The sequence below is a fragment of the Kryptolebias marmoratus genome, linkage group LG9, assembly GCF_001649575.2.
Source record: "Kryptolebias marmoratus isolate JLee-2015 linkage group LG9, ASM164957v2, whole genome shotgun sequence".
Classification (NCBI taxonomy): Eukaryota; Metazoa; Chordata; class Actinopteri; order Cyprinodontiformes; family Rivulidae; genus Kryptolebias; species Kryptolebias marmoratus.
The window spans coordinates 24172241-24197003 of NC_051438.1; the positions used below are offsets into that span (position 1 = coordinate 24172241).

At 36.0% G+C, this 24763-nt stretch overlaps 2 protein-coding genes across 3 annotated transcripts; one reads left to right on the forward strand and one right to left on the reverse strand.

Annotated features, from left to right (window-relative positions):
- The first annotated feature begins 9314 nt into the window (after positions 1-9314).
- Positions 9315-24325, forward strand: LOC108236643. Its single transcript, XM_037977561.1, has 13 exons — positions 9315-9447; positions 9594-9938; positions 10047-10382; positions 10855-10971; positions 11478-11542; positions 11628-11737; positions 12547-12613; positions 20765-20846; positions 21020-21364; positions 21475-21816; positions 22046-22159; positions 22930-22994; positions 23440-24325. The coding sequence occupies exons 1-13, from the start codon at positions 9405-9407 to the stop codon at positions 23581-23583; spliced, it is 2175 nt and encodes a 724-aa protein (XP_037833489.1). The 5' UTR covers positions 9315-9404; the 3' UTR covers positions 23584-24325.
- On the reverse strand, positions 12834-15099 carry LOC119617343. 2 transcript variants are annotated; one of them, XM_037977381.1, is made up of 6 exons: positions 15034-15099; positions 14593-14922; positions 14033-14392; positions 13804-13929; positions 13626-13663; positions 12834-13519 (listed from the first exon to the last, which is right to left on the reverse strand). In XM_037977381.1, exons 1-6 carry the CDS (start codon positions 15074-15076, stop codon positions 13388-13390), a joined length of 1029 nt encoding a protein of 342 aa, XP_037833309.1. In that variant the 5' UTR covers positions 15077-15099; the 3' UTR covers positions 12834-13387. The 2 variants fall into 2 exon arrangements, with proteins under 2 accessions (XP_037833309.1, XP_037833308.1); XM_037977380.1 differs by having other exon boundaries at positions 13626-13684.
- Positions 24326-24763: the final 438 nt, after the last annotated feature.

The window sequence follows — 24763 nt, forward strand, 5'->3', positions numbered from 1 at the left end:
AAACAGAAATAAACCCAAAACAGTATAACAAAAAATAGAAACAGTTTAAATGCACCTACCAAATTGCTAAATTTGAAATTACTCACATGTCTGATGAAAAACAAGCAACATAACCCAAAACACGATCATCTTCATCTTGTCACTTGTTAAGGAGTTTGTCAGGGTTTTAATTAGTGTAGGAGCAGCCAAAATCCTGTACGTCATAACGTCAGATTCATCTCATTGGTTGTCACTGAACACAGATTCTGAGATAAGTACTAACACTTTCTGCCACAAAGGTTTTGTGTACTTCTTAAAAAAAACATCTCACCCTAGATTTATACTTTCATTCAGTTATTTTAAAGCTAATGGTTAAAGAAGCAATAAATACTCCAGTTTAAATAAACAAAATACCAGTTCGTACGTGATGAGATGAGTGGCCATGCCTTCTTTCGATTTTCTATAAGCACACACTGAGACACACACACCTATTTTTTATTGCAACTAGAAAAACATGCAATGCATTACTTACATAATAATGCTGTTCGTGTATGTGTGTTTTAGTGTTCTCTTTGCATTAATGATTCAATCCAATGGTTATCATGAATGAGCATAATCATACTATAATTCTTACTAAGTTCTTTGTCAAAGCTAACTGACAACATAGTCAGTATTATGTCCAAAGGAGCAGGTATTACTACTGCTGATAACACCTTGATTTGATGAATCAGCCTGCCTGTTGCAAACCTGATCATCAAATTTAGGAGAGGTGGTGGAGGACTTGGACCAAGAATGCAGATCGACACAAGGAGCTCAAAAGGTATACTAATTTATTACCTAAACAAAAAAGTTGACAATGAACCAGCCAGTAAGTGAAGCTGAGGAACAGATTTTATGAACTGAGGGTGATGAGGAAGTGGACACAGGTGACTGATTACTAATTAGGAACAGGTGCAGATGTGTGAGGCAGGCTGACATGGAATACTACTGACTGAGAGAGTGAGTAATGGCAGAGGAAACACAGAGGGCACAGAGAACAAACCTGCACAGCATAAGATACAGAAAAGATACAGCAGTTAAAGTCTTTTTTGACTTGAAGTTCTTTTGTCCTCGGACCCCGGCAGAAGACGTGCACATTGAGGATCACCGAGCTTGGATGAACAGCTCGAGGCGAGGATCAGAGAAGTCTTCCCCCTGGGGCCCGGACACTGGTGGTGGAGTGGAGACCAGAAAGCAGGGAAACCCAGTGGAGCATAGAGGAACCCAGAGGACAAAGGTGGAGATGGGGAGGAGGCGGGTTGAAGCACGGCTGGAAAGCAGGTGGAGCTGTGGATGATGAGCCTTTTAAAAGGTTCCTGAGTGATGATTGGCTGAGGCGGAGTGAGGACCTGGTGCTGGTTGTCTGAGGCGGAGACGAGGCAACTGGATGACTCAGGTAAGCTGTAGGGTCTCCCAGTCTGAGTTTTCACCTAGGCTTCATTAGACAAACCACATGGATCAGAAGAAATAAAATAGAAACACAACTGAGAACAATAAACCTAAAACAAAAGATTACACAAACATTAACTCAAAAAAGTCAATCCTACCATTAAAAAACTGACAAAAGTAAATGTGAGAGGGGTTGTGTTTGCTTTTTTGATATTGCTTGTTTAAATAGTATGAGTGAAAAATAAATGGCCATTTGGAAAACATTTGTAGATAAAAAATGGACAAACTTATTCTATACTGGCAAATAATGTGAGTGTTTTTTAAACACTTGATGGTTTGTAGTTGTTGGTGATGTTGCTTGTGGGCAGAGAGCATAAACTGTTTATTTAAAGAATAAGTCTTCACAGTTTACAGGAACTGCCATGTTGTATTTCTGGAACCAGAGTCTGTACATACTGTAGAAATAAAAACAGAACTCACAATGTTGTGTTCAACCATCACACAGTCAAATATGTTGCAGAGGTGGCAACAAGGAAAGTTTCCTTAAAAGATTACTTAAATAACAGACTGAGATCAACTATAAGCTAAAACTTTTAAGTTTAACTTTAAATGCACTAACACCTTTTAGATGTGAGACAGCACAGCTCAGACAAAGCTTTAGCCACCAGTGACACACAATTGGTGCATGGAAACTTTTGCACTGCTGTGGTTTGACTCTCAAACAGAGGTGTGAATACAGAGGGGCTTTTCTTCCTGTTTCACTTCCTGCATGTATCTTTACAAAGTTTTTTAAACTTTATTTTTTATCTTTAAAACTTTTTTATGTTTAAAAACTGCAAAAAGAAATATACTGAAGGTATTATGATTGATATTATTATTAGAACACCTCACAGGAGTCATTAAAAGACACATGAGGTGAACACAACCTTCAGTCTGTTCAGTGTGGCTGCTTTGAACATGATGCTTCTCTGCACTTTGGTGCTTTTCTCAGGTAGTTGTTAATGGTAATGATGTTTACTGTTCCACCATTTTTTTAATGCCGAGACATTTTATTGTTTTCTTAAAAAAATGATAATATGTGTCGTAGCCTTGCTAATGCAGAGAAATTTAAACATAGCAAAAGGCAAAGTTTTAACATGAAGATGCAAAAAAACTACCATTAAATCCATGTGGTTGATGTTTGTGCTTGAAACAACATATATTCTTACATTTGCAGTTTACTAAAATGTCTGTTTCAGATAGCATATGAAGACTCTTGTGGCCTTTATCACATTTTATAGTTGGTTGAAGGAAACAAAATGAGTTCTGAGTAAACACTTTCAGTGGTTGGTCTAAGAGCGGAGAAATTGGCGACCACAGCTCCTGTCAGTCAGTGTGGCTTCTGCATGTAGCTTTGTTTGTTGTTCTCATGATAGTTGTTTTCTATGAGACAAGACAGAGGATTTTATTCATCTGGAAAAAATATTTTAAACAACTATTTAAAATTTCCTAAGATACATTTAATAAATAAGATGCAATTTTTGCCTCTTCGGTCGTAAAATGTTGAGCTAGAAGGTAACAAAGTCCTCTTTGTCTGAACGTTTCTCTCATTTTGTTATTCTTTATTGAAAAATTCAGAAGCTAAAAAAGAAAAGAAAGGAGAATAAGATATTTTCACTATGGATAGAACGAGTGTTTAAATGTCTCTGTCATTAGTAATGTTAGGCATGCTGCTGTTTAGTACTGAGAGATAATATTTTTTTTATTATAAACCCATTAGGACAATAATGGCTGCAGTAAGACCTTAGTTTAATAGTAGTCAACGTCTTGAGGACTTTATTGAAGGTTTAGTTTCTTTCCTCAGCGACACCACAGACCTCCTGTGTGTGAGTGTATGGTTGTTTGTCTCTGTGACGCCTCATCGACCTGTACAGGCTGTACCCCGCCTCTCACCCATTGACTGCTGGGAAGGCTCCACCCCACTCTGCAGCCATCAAGACAAAATGAGTGGGTGAGACTTTGCCCCCTTTAGGTCAGTGTTAAGATGTCAGCTTCAGTACTGTGTACTATGATTTAACCTCTCTGGACTCTTAACAACCTAACTTTAAATCTATAGAACTGTCAACATGTTAAACAGAAAAGTTGCTGAGAGTAATTTGGTTAGTTTTGCTGGTATTTGTTCAAAGCAAACTGGACAAACATTTTATAGGTGACCGACTTTAAAATATAGCCACTTAAGGCATGAAAAGAAAAACCACAGCATTATCAACTAGAACATTCTGGTTTGTGGTCTTCATTTGAGTCAACAAACAAGTGACCAAAGGGCTAAACATTTGGTCTGAGAGTATTTTTTTTCCACCTCAGTGGTACCGAACAACACTGCAGGCATGGACCTGCATGTTCCTTGTATATGTATTTATATATAAATACACACATAGATAGATAGATAGATAGATAGATAGATGTTTGAGACAGAATGATTGTGATAAATACAAGATACTGTCTTCAGTCTCTGTAATGCATGCATTTGATCACACACATGTTAATTTGAAATGATTTGCAATTTTTATGTTAGCTTGTCATTGTAAACTATTTTCAATTAGCATAACCTGGCATGGTGACTGGCAGTTTGTACAAATTGTGAGTAAATGAACAGATGAATTTAAATTTGAAATCAATATACACAAAAAAGGGAGGAAATTACTTGTGAGTATTAATGGACTTTAAAACAAATAGTTGTTGACTCCTGCAATGGTAAAACACAAAAAATACTTAATATTTTACTGAGAAACAAAAAAGTAAATAACATCTAGAACAGTAGAAATACAGTTATTTCAACCTATAAATTGAAGTTGACTGTTTGAAGCTTCTGGTTGCTGTTTTTCACTTCCTGTGTGGTTGATGCTAATAGCCAGTTCTGTTCACGTCTTCAGTGGCTCATCAAAGGGCGGGAAATGACCGATCACATCTTCTGTCTGTCAGTGTAGCTGCTGCATGTGGTTTCGCTTTTGCATTCTGTGGTTTCTTTTGTCGTTGCACTTAGAGATCAGACAAGAAGAGCAAAATATATCATATAAAAGATCATAAAACATTATCAGAAAGTAAGATGAGTCTTTGAGTAACACATCTCAAACTGGTTAAAGCCCCACACTAATGTTCTTACCAGGCAAGGGATAATATAGTTGAACGAAATGCAAATTCAAAAGCTTAAGTTCATGAATGATGTCCCACCCACTCTGTGTGTCAGTCTCTTCAGCAGGAGGAGCAGTAAGTTAAGAGCTGAGGACAGTAAGCCATCTACACTTAAATAAATACTATAAAATAGATACTTTCAAAAAGTACCATCAAAAAACCGAAACCAAAGTAGAGTTCATAGATAGAAAACACGTTACATAAATGAATGGTTTAAAACTGGTTGTTTACCAGATCATAAAGAAAAAAGAAAAAGGAATAAACAAAGAAATAAATTTTAAATCAGACATCAGGTTCTGCCTTCCTATGAATGACGTGCACATACACATTTCAGTAAACATCACGGAGGGTGAAAGTACAAAAATGATTTACTTAACTCTATTTTCTTTATTAAGCTTTACACCTTTCATTTCTGTGCATAGCAAAGTGTGAGCTTGCAACAAAAAGGGTGTGTTGACCACCAGCTGTAGATGGAAATTTAAGCACTGCTGTGGTTTGTGTTTTTTTTCAAACGAGGGTGTGAAAATGAAGAGGTTTAACTTCCTGTCCAGCCATCCTCTTTAATCTGAAGAACATTATCTTTCTTACCTTTTTAATATATTCTAAAAATGCAAGTACAATAACACCTTAATTTAGATTTGACTATTCTTATCTCAAGAATGGGTGAATTCAAACGTATGCAGTTCTGCTGAAGTAGATCAGTAGAGACATTCCTGACTTGTATAGTTTTGCTTTTGGATCCACACTGATCTCATTGGATTTTGGAAGGCTGATTATCACCTGGATGACCTCAGAAAGTGGGACAGGAAACCAGTCAGAGCAGAAAGTTAAGATGGGCAAAACCATGAGAAAAAAAATGATAAAGTAGCTTAAATTTATAGTTTATACTACTAGGGAGTGTAAAAATAAGAAACTGTTTTTGAATGTGATAAAGTCAAGTGGAAACTTAACATTTCATGCAAATCTTTTCTATATATTGTGTATATACACATGAATTTTGCTCCTCTTTCACTCATTTTTTATCATCTGTTTTTAAAGGATTTAGTCTCAAAACCTATAAGTTGCGCTTCTTGTTTTTACTGAAAGGCCTGAAAGACTTACAACGTCTGCAGCACTCCGCTAAGCAGGAGTGTAAGTTATCTGTTTGACTTCTGGCACTGAGAAGTTTACAACCTTAGGCTGCACTGATACACAAAAACAGTGAAGTTAAACTGAACATCATGTGATTCCAAAAGCTCCACCTCCTAAATGATGACCTGCCCCCTCTGTGTGTCCATCCCTTCAGCAGGAGGAGCGTTAGGTGATGAGTTGGGGAGGTGTTTGTGGTCACCCTCTACATTCTCTACACTTCAGAGCAGAATAACAGAAATACTTCCACCTGGAGGTGATGAAAAGTTTTAGCTGTCAAATTAAAAATGACATGAGCGCAAAAACTCATAAACCCTCAGGGCAGAAAGTGACACCAACTAATAAAACTGAAGCAGAAGGAAAGACAGTGTGAACACTTCTTTATTTAAAGGGTAATTTTCAAAAAACAGTTTTTTGAATAATTGCTTAAAACTGTGTACAACAAAACCACCTGATAATAGTGAACCTAAGAGCAGAAATTTTTGATTAAGTTATTGAATTATTACATTACATTTCAAAAAGCACTGTAAAAACCAGAACCAAATTAGATTGGAAATTAAATAATTCCAAACAACTGAAGGGGCTCAAATCAATGCTGTAGTCAAAACATACTGAATAAACTCCCTCAGGGTCAACATATAAAGTTACTGACTGCAGGCCAAAACATGTTAGTCCATCCATCCATCTATTTTCTTTACCCGCTTCTGTTCCATGTCGTGCGGGGATGGTGTCTAACTCCAGCAGTCATTGTGCGAGAGGCAGGGAACACCCAGAACAGGTCGCAAGTCCATCACAGAGACACAGAGAGACAAATGGGATAAACAACCATTCACGCTCTCAACTAGGGACAATTTAGAGCTACCAATTAACCTAACATGCATGTTTTTAGTCTGTGGGAGGAAATTGGAGTACCCGGAGTAAACCCATGTGTGCACAGGGAGAACATGTGAACTCCACCCAGAAAGGCCCACAATGTTAGTCTAGCTAAAGATACAAAAGGATAAAAGCAAAAAGTAAAACCACTCAATTTAACAAAACACAAATACAGATTTGATTAAGGAAAAAGTAACATAAATAACATAAAAAAATGTTAAATGCATTTTTTAAATTCAGTTTTCTTTCTTTCTACATTTTATTCATGGGCATAGCAGGGTTTGCACCTGAGTCATAGAGTGTGATAAACAAAAATGATGCATGGAAACTTTGGCCTCACTGTGGTTGTGGTTTGTTCTAACAAAGGTGTGAAAATGATGAGGCTTTGCTTCCTGTCCAGCCCTCTTTTTAATGTGAACAACACAAGCTTTCACACGCTAATTCAGTCAAGCCAAAACATGTAATCATGTTTAATAAAGACTAAAAGGCACACTAGTAAACATGGACAGAAACACAATAATGAGGCTTCTCTGTGGTTTACTATATTTTTAATGGGTTTGTTTTATTTTGTCTTTTGTTTTATTTTTAATTAGGAGTTAATATTTTTACAGATGCACAGTTAGTGAGCATCATAAAGCCTAACATCCTTTCTGAAGTTTCTACCTTTGTTTGTTTCTTGGTATAAAGATATTGTCAAACTTGAAAAAGCCAAACTATCATAAATGAAAGTGAGATTGTATGTTTCCAAACTGCATGTACAAATATGTGTAGTTGCATCTTTAAAAACACAAACCTATACTTATCATGAAAAACCAAAATGCAAACATTTTAATTTCTATAAATAGAATGAAGCTGATTATGTCTCTTGTTGTTTTCTCACTTCATTTCTGGTTACAGCTCACAGCCGTTCTGTTCTGAGTAAACCGTTTCAGTGGTTGGTCAAAGTGCAGAGAAACGACCAACCACAGCTGCTGTCAGTTACTGCTGCTGATGGATGTGGCTTTACTCGTTGACATGATAAGTAAGAAATATTTATTAACTGCATTAGATAAACTTAAGAGAAAGTGATCATGTGAATTTAAGCAAAGTGATTATTGCTCAGGGAGAAGCATTTGAGTTGCATTGAATTTTGACCTAGTTGAAGACGTTGCTGGTTTGTTCCTATCACGTGAGCCCCCCCCCCGACGACATCCCCCCTCCCACACACCCACACAAACCCACGCACACACGCACACCCCCTTTGAAAAAAAGATACTCTCTCAGTAGGATGGTCCTTGGTAACAACAACAAAAAAAGCATTTAGAATCTGAATTAACACAAAATGTCTTTTTACTTTTACATGTAAGACACCAGTAGTCACAACTTCTTTAATTTGAAAGTAAACCTGAAGTGAGTTCATTTAGTTCTTTAAACCTTTTCTCAAACATGGCTTTGGGTGATTAGAAACGGCATTGCTTCAGTTCATGTTAAAGTTTATCAAATAATTAATGTTTTCATTTGTTTGTTCCTCAATTATTTTAGCTCAGTGTTGCAAAATCATGTTTCCTTTCCTTTTTCAGTGCATTAGTTGTCTTCACCATCTTGTTCAGGGTTCTTCATTGTCCTAGTAAGTTGGAGTAATTCTTCATTTCTACTGACAACAGAATAATCGCAGTACAAAGTGTGCTGGTGTAGATTCTCAGTACAAAGTGGGAACATGAATAGTGACGGTATGGGGGGGTGAAGGTGGGTTGGGGGAAGTGGGGCTGCAGTGGCAGCATATCTATGACGTGGGGCCTGCACGCACTAGTGTTTTGGTCAACATCACCACATTGCACCCACACAATGTTTGGCATCACTCCATCATCATCATGGCTGCCTTCTGACTAAAGCATTCCTAAATTTGTCATAGTAACAAGTTGTGTAGGTCACAGACAGAGTAGTAAGTTTATCATTCAGTGTGAAAAGGGGCTAATCAGGATAGGCAGAGACTCTAACAATGGCCAATCAAAACCAAGAAATATTTATACAGAGGATGATAACCACAAAATTAAGAACAAGTACTCTGATTAGTAAACAAGACCAGGTGGTGGTGACCATTAAATGAATCAGGCAGTAAAACTTAAGGAAACAAGTTTACATGATTAAAATAAAGATAAATCAAAACAAAAACTCAATTACCAAAAACCTTTGTTTATGATAGCTAATAAAATCATATTAAAGCTTTAATTAACAGTGAACTAATGGTTAGTGCGTGCAGACTATTTGGATACCAGGAACAAATGAAAACTTGTGCACCAATTTTATTTTCTATTACAGATTTTTGTTGCACAGTGATTTTATCTCAGAAGAAATTACTGAAAGTCCAAAACAATCCATGACATATTGGGGACCTGATGTGCCCACAATCATTACTGGACCTGTAAGCTCCTAACTAGACCTGTTAGGAGAGAACTAGTGTTATTTTTGTCAAATCCTTTTATATTTGACCCCTTTTGGCCACAAAGAAACACCTCAGGTTACAGCACAGCAGCTTCAGTTTCAAGACCAAGCAGACATGCGTCTGTTACAACAGTTTTTATTAAGCTTAGTACCAACCTCAAACCTGACTTACACTAAATAACAAACTTTGTCATAGTAAAGGTATTCAAATAAAGACACACAAGCACTGATATCTCTTACTGAATAAAAATGACCTACAGATTTACTAAATGTAGTGGGCTGTTCATCTTCAACATTTCAGCCAATCACTGCGTTCTGCTTTGGAAACTTTGATCACCTCTCGACTGAATCTTCCATTTGGCCAGGAGGACACCAGTCGTGTGAGAAACAGAGGCAGTGCAACAATGATTGCAGGACTGGCTGCCTTAACTCTTCTTAGTACACTGTGTAAGTAAAATTATTTCCTAGAAAGAAAAGCATTAAAACAAATTGCTCTTTGTGTGTTAGGGGATGCTGTGCTCACAGAAATGTTCCTTTAATGTTTGTATCTGTAGTGATGCTGTAGTTACAGTGTTTATTTTTGTTTTCTACAGCTACCATTCAAGCTGCTGAGGTTTCCGACCCGATTGCTTTGACTGTAGTCGACCTTGGTGGTAAAGTTACTCTTAAGTGTAATGTCTATGAAAAAGACCTTAAATTCTTTCACTGGTTTAAGCAGCCGCTTGGACAAATGGTCGAAACAGTCGCTAGTATGATTCTTGGTAGAGAGACAACAGGTGAAAAGTTTAAAGGCTCACGCTTCAGAGCAACAACAGATGGGACTCAGTATTTTCTTACCATCTCTAACATCAGCAAAGAGGATGAAGCAACGTATTTATGTCTCACTGGAACAACGTATTCACAGAAATTCATCAATGCCACTTATTTAGTTGTGAATGGTAAGATGTGGTTCTGTCCTTGTCTCTGACCCTTGCTGTTCACTGTTTTTAAACTTGATAATTAAAAGAGTATCTTTTTCAGTTCTGTTCTCAAACTGTCCCATGCAGATCACAAGCAGCTGACATCTGTCTACTTGGAACAAAATCCAAAAGCTGAGTTGGTTCAGCAGGGAGACCTGGTGACTCTCATGTGTTCAATTCCCTCCAAAAGCAAAGAAAACAAAGTCCTGTGTCAAGCTGAACACAGTGTGTACTGGTTCAGAACCAAATCAGAAGGATTTCATCCAGGCATCATTCACATTCAGAGGAACATCAGTAATAAAGATGTGGAGAGAAGTTGCTCTTACAGTTTATCTGTACGAGACTCCTATGATGATGGAACTTACTGTGCTGTTGTCACATGTGGAGCAATCCTATTTTCTGAAGGAACAAACATGAAGACAAGTATGTTTTTACAATTGTGTTTGATTCAACTTGCATGCAGAGATTTGTTATGATAAAATAGATTAAATGTGAGTAGATGAGATTCTTGCTCACTTAGTTTCTCTTAAATAAGGGTTATTCTCTGAGAATTAAAAGCCTGAAGTAAATTCTGATTAATTCATTTGACTTTTTTTTTTTTTTTAAGTTTATTAAACCTTAATGTTGTGACAACAAGCAGGTCATCATTGGTCAGGAATGTTAAACAACTTTACTCCTTTTGACCCTAAAAGTTGCCATCTAATTATTTTTTAGACATTCTACATCTCATCTTTAGGCCCATCAATGAGAGAAATCCCTAACTGGATGTTTAGCATAATGAACAATCCTAAATATGACTTGACATTAATGGTTTCTGTTTTTTTATTGATGTTTTTTTTTTTAATGGACATGTTTTCAGTGGTCTAAAAACATTAAGGATTTTCTTCTAATCTAGGACCACATTCAGACCTACTTGTGGTTATACTTGGAGGACTGTTGGCCTGCTGTCTTATTGTGATTGTCCTATTAATTTTCTACATAAAACAAAAGACAGATTGTCAGCACAGCAAAGGTAGGTTTCCCTCATCCAAATATATATTATGCATTTTTTCACTGTTATTATCTATTACCTAAATGTTGTTTTTAAAATGTTTACTTCAATGTCTGTCTCCTTTTTGAGAGGAAGAGAAGAAAACATGTAGCACATATTACTGTATAAGACCTACGTCTGTTTTACAAAACACTTTAAAATGTATTTTTGTTTTGTCCAGTAAGGTTATAATAACTGCACTGTACTTTGGCAACATAGTTCCAGAATCCATTTATTATGTGTTTAGTGTTAGTGCTCACTGGGTCATCTATGTCTGCTCTCTGTTTTGGCTATTTTTAGCCAAAACAGAGAGGAGACAAGGCAAATAAATGGCTGGCAGTTTTATCAAAAGTTTAACTAAAAAAAAGAAAATAGAACCTCATTTTTAGGTACTTTGAACAACACATTGATCAATATTTTAACAACATAAAAACAGGACACATATTCCTTAGTATAGTTAAACTTATGATGATTTGATTTATTTAAAGGAGAAAAAAGTACCTTCTGTCAACTTGGAGATGATAAGTCAAGAGTGGATCAGTCAAGTAATTTGGTAAATATAATTCAGATAAATATTGATGTTGTTGTTGTGTGTCCTTTAAATATAAAGAAGAATAAAACTCTTATCTCTTTTGCAGGATGGTGAAGTAACTGAAATAAATTATGCATCAGTGGAAACCAGGTCAAAAAGAGGGACTAAGAAGAAAGAGTTGCAAAAGGAATGTGTTTACTCTGCCGTCAGACGGGAGCAACACCAGCCTCATTCTTAATAAACCGAGCAGAGCCTTTACGCCACCATTTTCTTGTATTAACATTTGTTTTTTTGTTTTTTTAAATTTCCCATATCATAGATATATAAAGAGTTTTGCATGTTAAAATATTTACACAGATAGTTATAACTGTAGGTGCACTTACTTAAATTTCTGAAAAAGCATAATTTTCATTCATTTTGAGACATGCTGTATGTTCAACAGATCAAATACAAATATTACATCTATCAATCAACTTGGTAAATTATTTTGGATAATTTTTCAATCAGTACAATTTCTCTATTTTTGGGTAGAATTAAGCTTGTGTAATTTAAATCCCTGTAATTGTCAGCTTGCAAATCTGTTTTGTTGTGTTTGAGTTCTGAATGAATTTGTAAATGCATGAAAACAACCAAAATGTGTTTTGCACTCAAACAATAAAATGACAACATTTTTTGTTTGTTTGTTTAACTTATGCAAATAGAATTGTCAGTTTGTTCTTAAATTAAAGCTATTGATCCAAATTTTGCATTTATTTCCTTCATTTTGACAACAGTTTTCCCTTCAACAAGTTTGGAATATTTATATATCATATATATATATATATATATATATATATATATATATATATATATATATATATATATATATATATAATTCAGACTAATGGCAAATAGCCTGTGCCTAAACTACACAAACTAATCACAGTTTAATTATTTATTTTGGTAACAATCAAATTGAAAGACGGTAGACACATTAGTCATGTCCATGAAACAAACCAGGTATTTTTGTCGTTATTTTTGTTTAGCCCCGCCCCCTTTGTGTACTACATCCGCCCTTTGGCTAAGGCTGCATCCAGGGCGGACTTCGGCAAAGTATTTACCCACAATTCATTGCTGCATGTGATCTTTTGAAATTTTTAAATTATCTTTATTGACAATGAAAGGGTTTTGAATTAAACAGCAGAAATATGGCAGTGGTGACAGAGCAAGATGTGTCTGTCACGAAAAAAGCAGTTTTCAAATGTAAAGTATTGAAATAATTCTTGTTTCACTCTGCTGTACAGGTGTGAATACTATCAAACTTTGCTCTGTATTCAACAAGTCGTAACAAAACACATTTGAACAGCCAAATATTTCCTGCAATGACTTTGGAAAGCAAAAATACCTAAACTTTACTTTTAAAATCGTACTGGCACATTCTTAAAATACCAAAACAGCGACTGGTCCCGTCATGTTGGATGTTGCAGTTACAATGCAGAGGCGCAAGTCGAAGACATAACCTGTACTGTCCCAATTCTCCAATTTTTGCGTGCTTGTAAGCTGCGCACACAAACCGTTCTGTGCATTTTCACTGAATACACACTTCATAGAGGGGCTTAGGGTGTAGTGCGAATATTGGGACCGGGCTGTTGACAGAACTTCTGAGGGAGAGTGAGCGACAGCACAAGAAACATAAGGAGCAGAACAACTAAATACTGGAGTAATAAACAAATACAATAAACAATAAACCTAAAAGAAAAGAAAACCAAAGATAACCAAATCAGTACAGTATTATGTTATGATCTAAAAAGTAAATTACAAATGTTTCAAAAGAGCTTATTTTTTAAAAATGTAAAAAAAACTCCAAATAACTAAAAAATCTCCAGTTTAATCTTTAAGACAGGCTCTGACATCAGTGTAGATTGTCTCTCCCTTTGCTGTTGCATTCCTCCTCCCTGCTTTGTTTGCTTTCCTCCGATTAAAGATTGCAGTAGAATATACTACAGAGTCCTCATTTTTCTGAGAAAATACAATACAAAAGTAGTCTTTAATATATGCACAAATGTAAAAATACAATAAACATTCTCAACATTTTTGGGCAATATCATATCTGTAAATTCTTCACCTGCTGAATTTGTTGTTCAACATTAACTGCTTCAGCATCTGTTTGCAGAGTCAAAGGAACTGTGTAACGATTAGAACATTTTTATTTAACTTTACTTGCATTTGTATGTGTTAATGTAAAAACATTGTAATTACATTTTTAGGAGATGTTTTAAAAATATTTGTGTAATGGCTCTTACCTTTGCAAAACTCACAGGATTTTTTCCTGATTGCACAAACAAGCAGTGCTGTAGCAGTCAGAGCCCAAGTGACACAAACCACAATTAGAAAAATGTTGTTTGTCTCTGAATCCTTGTTGCTGATATCTGAAACATAAAGTAAATAAAGACATCATTTTATGTGGGAGAACTGGAGTACTGAATATGGTGGCAAGAATGTTGCTATTGCACATAAATCTGATAGAGACACCTTCGATCTTGAGTTCAGTTCCATTTCCAAGCACAAACTTTCCACATGCAGCCAGAGCACAATAATAAGTTCCAGTATCAGAGAGGCTGATATTGCTCCTGAAGAAGTCGTAGACACATTTCTGTCGAGGCTGAGTCTCAGGATTCTTCTCACATTTATCATCACTATTTCTTTGTGCAAAGATTAAAATGGGAAGGGACTCATCTGATGCAACTCTGAGCCAGAACACCGTTCTTTCTTCTGGACACATTTTGTTTTCTGAATTAGAAAACACTGAACACTGCAGAGCCACTGTTTCTCCTGCATGAACTGTATCTGACAGTGAGTCCTGAATGACTGCAGTGAAGTCAGGTTCCGATCCTTAAAGAAAGAAAAAAAAATTGCACACAATTATAAATATAAAAAAAAGCATAACAGAAATCCCATTTATGTCTTAAAATTAACACTGATTTAAAGTCAAAGATTGCAATACTTCAATAAATATTCATCTTATAAGTAAAGCCAAATTTAAAACTTATGAAAATCTGTCAATGATATTTAAATTGTTTTACTATATTTACCTTTGATTCTCAAAAATGTTCCTCTCAAAAATGTGAGATTGTACCGATTTGATTTTAAACAGTAGTAAAATGCTGTGTCACTCAGTTTTGTTCTTGCAATATGTAGAATAAATCGTCCTGGTTCTTGTTTTGTCGTAATGTGAGATTTCAAGTTTGCTTTATCATAATTGAAGCTAAATGTTTTCCCCAAAATTTCAGGCATGTTTCCAACAACCAGCCTAATCCAAAACAGACTTGCAACATCTCCAGATGCATCACGCTGACAAGATAAGGTCACATTTTCTCCAACGGCAGCTGTCTTTGTCTCAAAGCTTTTGCCATCTGCAAACCCTAAAAAGTACAGAACAGTAATTATTATTTTACGTTTTCTCCTTTTCTAAGTTAATACTATAATAATAAAACCCATCTATAAAATAATAAGGACCTCTTAAAAATACTTACAGCCAACTTGGACCATCAGCAGTAAATAACGTAGGATATGCATTTTCACAGCTTGTCAACTCAAGACTGCAATTTTAGTTGCTCTATAAGATGGTTTGTAGTCTTATCAAATGGGAGGGAACTGTTTCAGAGCAAAGCTGATTGGTTTTTGAAATGATATCATCTGTCTTGGCTACCCCAGTGGAAACGAAGCAATCAAAACTTTCCAGCTGAAACATGAAACAACAGCAGCAGAATGTTTTCTGGTGGAGGGTTTCATTCTCATGTTGGGCTGAAGCTTTCAACACTAAAAGTAGTGGAGGGTGAACATTAATTGAAGTTTATTTGCTCTACAACGCAGGATAACAAAGCAATGTTTTTGATAAATGCAGTCATTTTGATAAATAATCCTGTGCCTGCTAACACTATGAGGTTAAAATTAAAGAAACAAACAAAACGACATACAGTAAACCAAAGTATACTAGCAAATATTAGGGAACATTTCAGGAATGGCAGAAGAATTACAAGTATTGTGTTGGCTTTTAGATTTTCTAGGTTTCTAAGATGGAGTGCATTATATCTATTTATTGCCTTCTCACTGTTAATCTTTGTTTTGTTTTGTATTACATTTATTTTACAGAATTGGTTCCTATGTTGCCTTGTGATGGAGAGGTTGTCCTCCCCCCTCTCACAATGACTGCTGGAGATAGGCACCACCTCCCTGTGACTCAGAAAGGAGAAGCAGGTAAAGAGAAGGGATGGATGGTTCCCTGTCTGTCTTTTTTTCCTCTTCCAATGTCACACCTTCTCTCAAGGTGTAATCACTACTCCTGTTCCTCATGCCCGTTATCTCCTTCTGTGTGCACATGCATAGCTCCAGTTTTTTTAGTTTTGCATTGTCAGTTCTTTGTGTTTTCTTGCTTCAGTCCTGCTCCATATTGTTTCCTTAGATGACTCATTGTCCTTCCTACCTTTGCAGGGTCTTTTGTTTATTTATTTAAATTTATTGGAATGGTTTGACATGTAGCTGCCAGTTTATTGATTTTTGTTGCATTTTGGTTCTTAATAGTGATAAGTCTAACAGCCCTTTTCTGGGATCTGCCTCATTTGGCTCACCTCACCAAAAAGGCTCCTTAGTCTCCCAGATGTCTGGTTGTTTAGTACTACTTGCAAAGAGCCATTTGAGAGCTGAAAGAGGTGGCCTTTTCAGCCCTTTCAGGCAACAGGTCCAGGAGGGAAACCCAGGATGTCCTCTGCCTAGTGGCATTCTTCATCTTCTACTGGGGTATACAAAGGTGTTTCCAAGCCAGAGAATGATTCCTCTAGTGAATTCTGAGTCTGCCCTAGAGTCTCTTTCAGTTAAGATGTGCTCAGACAACCTCCAGAGGTAGGCATCCAGGAAGCATCCTAATCAGATGTCTGAGCCATCTCACCTGACTCTTTTTGTACACAGAGGGGTGGCAACTCTACTCCAAGCTCCACTGAATGACGAAGCTCTTTACCATATCCCGTATTTGTCTGCAAATGTAAACCACCATTTTGGTTTTCAGTCTCATTGTGCGCAATTGCAGACTAAACATGTTTAAGGGGAATTCCTGAAAAACAGGTCATTCAAAAACCCGTAGCATGTAAATTTTGGATGCATTATATCCAGAAAATGTCTTTTTACAGAAATATTTTATTGGAATTATAAGCAATGTTTTCAGTGTTCTTAAAGTTCAAGAGTCAGTAATGACTTTAAATCAGAATGCTGGCACAATTGTTGTCCACCCATCCATCCATCCATCCATCCATCCATCCATCTTCTTCCGCTTATCCGGGGTCGGGTTGCGGGGGTAGCAGCCTAAGCAGGAAGACCCAGACTTCCCTCTCAATTGTTGTTTCAAACTAATTCTTCTGTTGACCATCATTATAAAACAGAGGATCTTCCTAATAACCTGACTTATCATGGACATTTGCAAAAGGGTTTCAACTGAAATTATAGAAGAATTAGCTTCTGTTACTTTTTGGTCAATGTTTAAATTTGTTAATTTTCTTTTCTTTTTTTTGACACACTACTTGTCTGAAGACCCCTGCTTTAAAGCAGATAAATGTTATTCATCAAAAAATATTGTATTTATCAAAAACATTGCTTTATCATGCTGTGTTGTAGAGAAAATGAACTTCAATTAATGTTTACCCTCCAATACCTTTCGTGTTAACTGAGAGCTTCTGCCAAACTTGAAAATGGCCCAGTCCCAATACTCTCACTTCCACCCTTGCGTCCTTCAAATGCACGTTCATAGTGAAGGGTTTGAGTGAGTAATGTGTCCCAATTCTCCGGAGTGGTCTTTCACCCCACCCCTTTTGCATTCTACATCCACACTTAGGCTAAGGCCGCATCCCAGCAGACTTCGGCAAAGTGTTTACCCACAATTCATCATTTTTTTACTATATATTATCTTCATTGATAATAAAAGAGTTTTGAATTAAAAGACAGAAATATGGCAGTGGTGATAGAGCAAGCTGCGTCTGTCATAAAAAAGCAGTGTTCAAATGTAAAGTATTGAAATCTCGCTCACTACCCTTTATGACAGAAATCATTATTGTTTCACTCTGCTGTACATGTGTGGATACTATCAAACTTTACTCCATATTTAACCAGTCATAGCAAAACACATTCGAACAGCCAAATATCTCGTGCAATGACTTCTTCTTAAAATACCAAAACAGCAACTGGTCCAGCAATGTTGGACGTCGCAGTCATGATGCAGAGGCACAAGTCGATGACGTAACTCGTACTGTCCCAATTTTCCAATTTTTGCATGCTTGTAACCTGCACACACGAACCCGTATGTGCACTTTGACTGAGTACACACCTCATAGAGGGGTGTAGGGTGTAGTGCGAGTACAGGGACTGGGCCAATAAAACCCTCGACCAGAAAATATTATGCTGCTGTTGTTTCATGTTTAAGCTGGAAAGTTTTGATTAAATTAAATGTTAGGCCACAATTTTGTGGCAGCTGTCCATGGCAATCTAATGATCTGCTATATCAACTTTACTCATAGTATCCACATATTTAGACACACCCACACATTTTCAGATCTGTAGAAAAGAGGGCACTTGGTACTTGTTCTTTGTGCACTCAAACTATCCTCTGAAAACATTGCATGCAAACCTGTGCATTGTTGTGGTTGATTTCTCAGCTAAGGTGTGAATTTCATGTTGCTAATCTTCCTGTTTCTCTCACTGTTTTGCATTACGGTACCGAAGCCTGAGTGTCTTCTTGTCAAGACCAGTGCAACATCAGAAAATGGAAGAATCTAAAAGATCCCACAATGTCAAACACTTTTAATTGCATTTTTCTAGAATTTGGTACTTTTTTATTGACATTTCCAGCATTCTGTGGCTCTAGTCATGTGTTTCAAAGACCTGAAAAGAGGATCAGCATGCTCACTCTGCTTTTAGTGAAGAGTACAACATGTTTTTATTGAGGTTGCACATCCTCCCACCTTTGAAAAACAGGAAATTCAATTTGAAACTTGAAGTGACCAATATAGATGTGTCGACGTGTCTCTTGTCTGGAAAGACCCAGACACTTCATAGCTTTACCAACTAAAATGTAGCTTCATCACTGGCTCAGTGTGAAGCAATGAAATGTGAAAAAAATATTTCATTGCAAATTTGGTATGTAAATTTAATATTTAACAATAATTATTTAAAATAAGTGTAATTAATGAAAACAGTTTACTTCTTAAACCATAACCTAAATGCTTCAGTGGTTTGTGTGTGTCCCTCTTCTTTAACTTCACACATCCTGTTGAAGTTTGATTTCAAGTCTGCTTTGAGTAAACAGCTTCAGCAGTTAGACAAAGGTCAGAAAATTGTCTCACCACAGATTGTCTGTTACTGTGGAAGCAGCATGTCGTTTTGACACCTGAAGGAGCCAGGTGCAGGCAAATGATTCAGAAGAAGAGCTCTCTCACAAGGTTATACTCAATAGCCATCAAGAAAATTGTAGGTGAAGTAAACTATTTTCTGCTGACAAACAAAGGCATTGTGATGGCAGGAAGTATCTTTATCAAAACCTCTGACATGGAAACCAAAACTAAACTCAAGGGAACACATCAAACGATAGACGATGAAGAGGATCTGACAAATTGCAACTGAAACTTGGGAGTTATGCTGAGATGGGAAATGACAAATACATTGCACGTGAGCTGATTACAAAGAAAAACCTGGTGTAAAACAGAAAATAAACTAAGGAGAAAGGGTAAAACGTTAACGAAATAAAAGAGGAAGTGAGGTACACAAAGGGAAAACGTTTAGGATAACATAACCAATTTACTAAAATGCATAGCAAAGCAAATAACAAAAAAAAAAAAAAGTTTAACCTAAACAAAACAATAAACCAGCACCACCAAACCATGACATTTTAAGAGTTTTTTAAGAAACATTGTCAAACAAAAGAATAAAGCTTTCTTATTTTAATTTGTTGTGACAACAACAAATGATGGTTTATTAGTTTTATAGGCCAAAGAGGAGATGTATGGATGTAGTCAGAGAGGGCATGGAGGAAGTTGGAGTAAAGACAGAAGATGACTCGCTGTGGCGACCCCTGAAAAGGAAACAGCTGAAAGAAAAAGAAGATACATTTGTAGGAAGTCGTATGTCAGATCAAGATTATCATGAGCCTCGTTTTCATTACATGCACTTACTCTGCCATCCCACCTAACCACAGTGATGCAGTATACAAACAGCATTGACAACTATACACAATCATTGCAACAAATACAGCTATAACAACCTTTCCTATTACATCTTCAGAACTGAACTCTCTCATAGCTCAGATTTAATCAGAGAGACTGGCCACAGTCTTTTCTGATCCATGATTTCTGACTTCATTTTATCTGTTTCAGTTGTGAAAATGTCCACTCTCCCTCACAGTTGAAAACAGGCAATGTGAGAAAAAGCCTGAGGACCACATGATCATTAGGAAATGTCTGCTTTCAATTTGTCAAGCCCCTTACAGGAGTTTTGTTGTAATCTCTGCTGACAAATGATCTAAACTGGGTCAATTTGGAATTCAAGCAAACAATTACAGCAGCATTCTAAACATATAAGTCAAAAAATGTGTTTGACTTATGAGGTTGTTTCTTATTGTCTTGAGAATATAAATCTACCATGTAACATTTGATAGTGATTGGCCATTTGCAATTGTTCCAATTTGTTGACATCAGGACAGAGAGTTTACATAGTTTTTATCATGACAAACAGCATCCATCCATCTGTCCATCCATCCATCCATCCATCCATTCATACATTTTTCTCACCAGCATTTCCAACTTCAGGGTTGCAGGAAGCTGGTGCAAACAGAAATAACTTTCAACAAAATATTTTTCAACTAACTTTCTATCACTGACCCCAATGTCATTTACTAGTAGTCATGTATTCACAGTTTGTTATATTGTGAACATTTTTAAAGTCTTAAAATTCAATGTTTTAAATTTAAAAAGTAAACTGATGTTCTTTTAAAGCTGATAGTGTTTACTTATTTGGGTACAAATCAGTGTTGTTTTTAATAGAACAACTTTGTGCTATAGTTTTCAGTGTTTGTGGAAAGACATTTCAGTGCCATTACACAACACATTTTAAAGTGATCAGAATTGCTGCTGCTAAGTGTAGGCGGATATTCACCAACATTTCAGCCAATCCCTTTGATTTCTTCTTTGCAATGCTTGTTCTTCTTGTGACCAAATGTTCCATGGGTAGGAAGACAACAGTAGAGTGAGACAAGACTGCTGCACCACAATGATCAGAGGACTGGCTGCTTTCATTCTTCTTAGAACTGTCTGTAAGTGCAATTTATTTCTAGTATAGCATAGTACTACTACACACTGTTGTTGCACTAACTAATCGTGAAAGACCACTAGATCACATCAGATAAGTCATAAAATATTGTTTATGATAACCAATAATAATATTTTTTTGGAAAATCTTGCTTAATTTCTCTTTTTTCTTCCTCAGGCCTCATTCAGACTGCAGGAGTTCCTCATGCGATCGCTTCAATTGAGCTTGAACTTGGTGGCAATGTTAATTTTTCGTGTCCATCCTCACTGAAAGAACACAGATTCATTCAGTGGTATAAGCAGTCTCTTGGAATGATGATCCAAACGGTTGCTTCAGGAGTTTATAGGGAAATAAATCTGTTGAACCCATTCAATAACACACGTTTTCAAGTCCACAGGAAAGATGATGAAACAAATCTTATCATCAGTTCTGTTAGCAAAGAAGACGAAGCGGTTTACTTCTGTCAAAGTGGAACAGAATACTCACAAACTTTTATTAAAGGATTCTTCTTGACTGTCAAGGGTATGTTACTGTCAGTTTTTTTAAATCTATTATTAATAACATTTTTTTTTAATTTTGTATTAAAAATGTTCATGAGTTTGTCTTCACACTCCTGTTTGACTGTTGCACAGATTGTAACCTGCCAGCCACTGTTTATGTGAAACAAACTCCAGACACTACAGCAGTCCAACTGGGAGACTCCACGACCCTGCAATGCTCACTTCTCTCCAGCCAAGAAACAAGCACCCAGTGTCCAAGAAATCGCAGTGTGCACTGGTTCAGAGCTGGTTCAGGAAACTCCCATCCAAGTGTCATTTACACTCACAGGAATAGCACTGGTGAAGACATGGGGAGAAGTTGTGTCTACCGCCTGTCCAAAACATTACAGGACACCTCTGATTTTGGGACCTACTACTGTGCTGTGGTTACTTGTGGAGAAATTTTGTTTGGTAATGGAACTAAACTGGAAGCAAGTATGTATTTACTGTCTAATATTCTCAAAATTGTCATCCATCTTAACCAAACGTGTTACTGATCTCTAAAGTCTAGTGGTTGTGAGAAAGATAATAACAGTCTGTTTGTAACAAAATAATGTGTCAAAATACACAAACATTTCTGTACTGTAAGGAGGTTTTTGGAGTATGTGCATGAGTTTAACAAAAAAAATGCTAAGTGTGTCTTTTTTATTATTATTATTTTTAGGAGCCGAACTAGACCCACTTGTTCTTGTGCTTGGAGGACTGTTGTTCTGCTGTCTGACTGTTAACTTCCTTCTTGTCTACAAAATTCACAGAAGAGCATCTGACCATTTTAAAGGTGGATGATTTACAATATTTTATACTGAGTCTAATATATTTCCAGTGCTTCTTTGATTGATATGACAAATTTTATGAGGTCATTATAATGATTTCTTTGCAACTAACTTTCAGTAGTGTCCTGCAATGTGCAAAAAATGTCGACTCAGATTGATTGTAATTGATAGCAAAAATGTTGTACATAACATGTTCCAGTGTGCAATTTTTCAAAGAAGTTTGAAAGTTTTTTTTAACATGTATATCACAACAAATAGTAATATTTTTCAGATGATTTAACACCAAGTAACACGCTGAAAATAAAAAGATCACAGAGGTTATATCTTTCAGACGTAAAGACAGGTATGATATCACTACTCATACTCCAAGGGCAGATAATGTAGTTCAACAGTGTGTAATGATTTATGATTAAAAAATATACATTTCATAAACTACAGTAAATATAATTAAAATATGAATTGTCAGAACAAAATAAAACCACAATAAGTAAATAAATAATTAAAGGATTTGAAGAACTAGGAGACATTTTTAAACAAGGGAGACATTAAAAACAGATACAACTCTATTATGGAATCTACTGAATGCACTAAATGTTGTCGCTGACTTTATGGTTTATCTTTTGTCTGTAGAAGAAGTATTACGTTTATCGCAATGCATTTCTATCTGTAACAGTATTTACTTTAAAATCTGGTTTAATTAACTCTGTTTGTGAAGAACACAAAACACATTCATCCAGGAGCAGCGTTTTTTTTTTTTTTTTGTTGTTGTCAACAGGAACAGTACATGCCTCTCAGCAGACTGGACAAGGCGAGTCAACTGCAGCTCAATCAGATGATTTGGTAAATACAATTTACAATATACTTCATTTTGGCATTTTTACTGACCTTGTGTTCCAACAAATCTTCTGCAAAAGATAGACAAATCTATTTATGTTATGGTAAAAAATGGTAAATGGCTTGCACTTGTATAGTGCTTTATCTAGTCCAAGGACCCCTAAGTGCTTTACACTTTAAATAGTCATTCACAAAAAAAAAGATATAACAACTGTTTAGGTGGAACAAAACAAAGTGTCAGACACATTTAAATAATGAAATGTTAATAAATTACAGTGGTGAAGTGCAACTTAGCAGATGATTGAGAAATTTGCAGTATTCTATTTAAATTTGCATTTTTAATGATGAATTTTATTGTAAAGAAACCATAAAATCTTCCTACCTTCTTACATATTAAATCTTCATTTGTGAAAATCGAATCATTAACATACTTACATGTGTGTTTTGACAGGATACAGAAAGAAATGCTATGAACTATGCTGCTCTGGATTTGTCCACAACAAGTGTGAGACATTGGAAAAAGAAGGAGTATCAAGGCTGTGTTTACTCTTCCGTCAGAAAATCCCCACAAACCAGCAGCTCTGATCAGAGATGAAACAGTCTGTGCACCACCTTCTAAATATGTCTTGTTGCTATACTACTATAACAAAAGTAATTGCTAAATAAAGTTACAATAAGTTGGAGTTTGTTGTGTGTGTGTGTTTTGAAGTGTTTTTGATATTGCACATTTAAACTAAGTTGTGATTCATTGAAAAAAAAAATTGCATGACAATTTGGTACACACAATTTAACACTATTTCTATGTCGTTTTTATGAAAAAAAAATAAGAAAGGTGATTTACTTTGTATTAAAGAAAACAATGTTACAGTGGCTGTTGTTGGATGACTGGTCCTAAGTTTTTCATTTTACTCTTTAGAGGACACTTTTTTTCATTATCTGACACCTATTTGTTTTTGAAGACTCCTTTCAAGGTCAAAGTTAATGGTGTCACCTTCTGGAGCCATGAAAGTACTGGTGCCATTTTTTAGGCCTGTTCAAAGAATCATGTTTCATGGCAAAGCTTATTATTATTTTGAAGACTGCCACTAGACTGTAATTTCTCTCATGCTGATAAAAAATAGTCAAGACTGTGATATACAGTTTGGCAATGGATTTATTTTCAAAAGCCAATGAATGCAAATTTTGTCAGTTCTACAAAATGTAGTGTTGATATGTGATAAATATATAGTTGTGCTCAGCACTAAAGCAAATTACTAGCACAATGTCCCTGTAACTGAAAATCCATGAAATAAAATATTATTAAGTTTTATTATGGCACTGTTTGATGAAATCACTCAAACAGGTTTATTTATGCATGGTGCACAACATACAAAGAGCCTTAAAGACAATTAAGAATTCACATCAAAATCCCAGCTTCGAATGGGAAGCTCCAAATAAAAGCTCTGGCCCCCAAAATCAAAACAGGAGCTTATATTAAAGATATTGAAATACTGGACTTGATGGAGGAGCTAGGGAAAAGCAAGTCAGTCTGGTTCCCATGAGGAGAAAATTCTACATCACTCCTGTAAACAAGTTCATTCTGTCAGAACTCATGGCACTTGAAATAGAAGTCATAGCATAGTCATGACTTATCAACAGCAGGTGTTACACTATAATAAATTCTGTCATTGCAATACACACATATGAATATTTGGTATTTGTCTGTTACCGAGGACCTACAGAAGTACCTACAGAGTAAGTCAGGTTCTGAAGAGTCAGCTTTATAGCAAGAACAA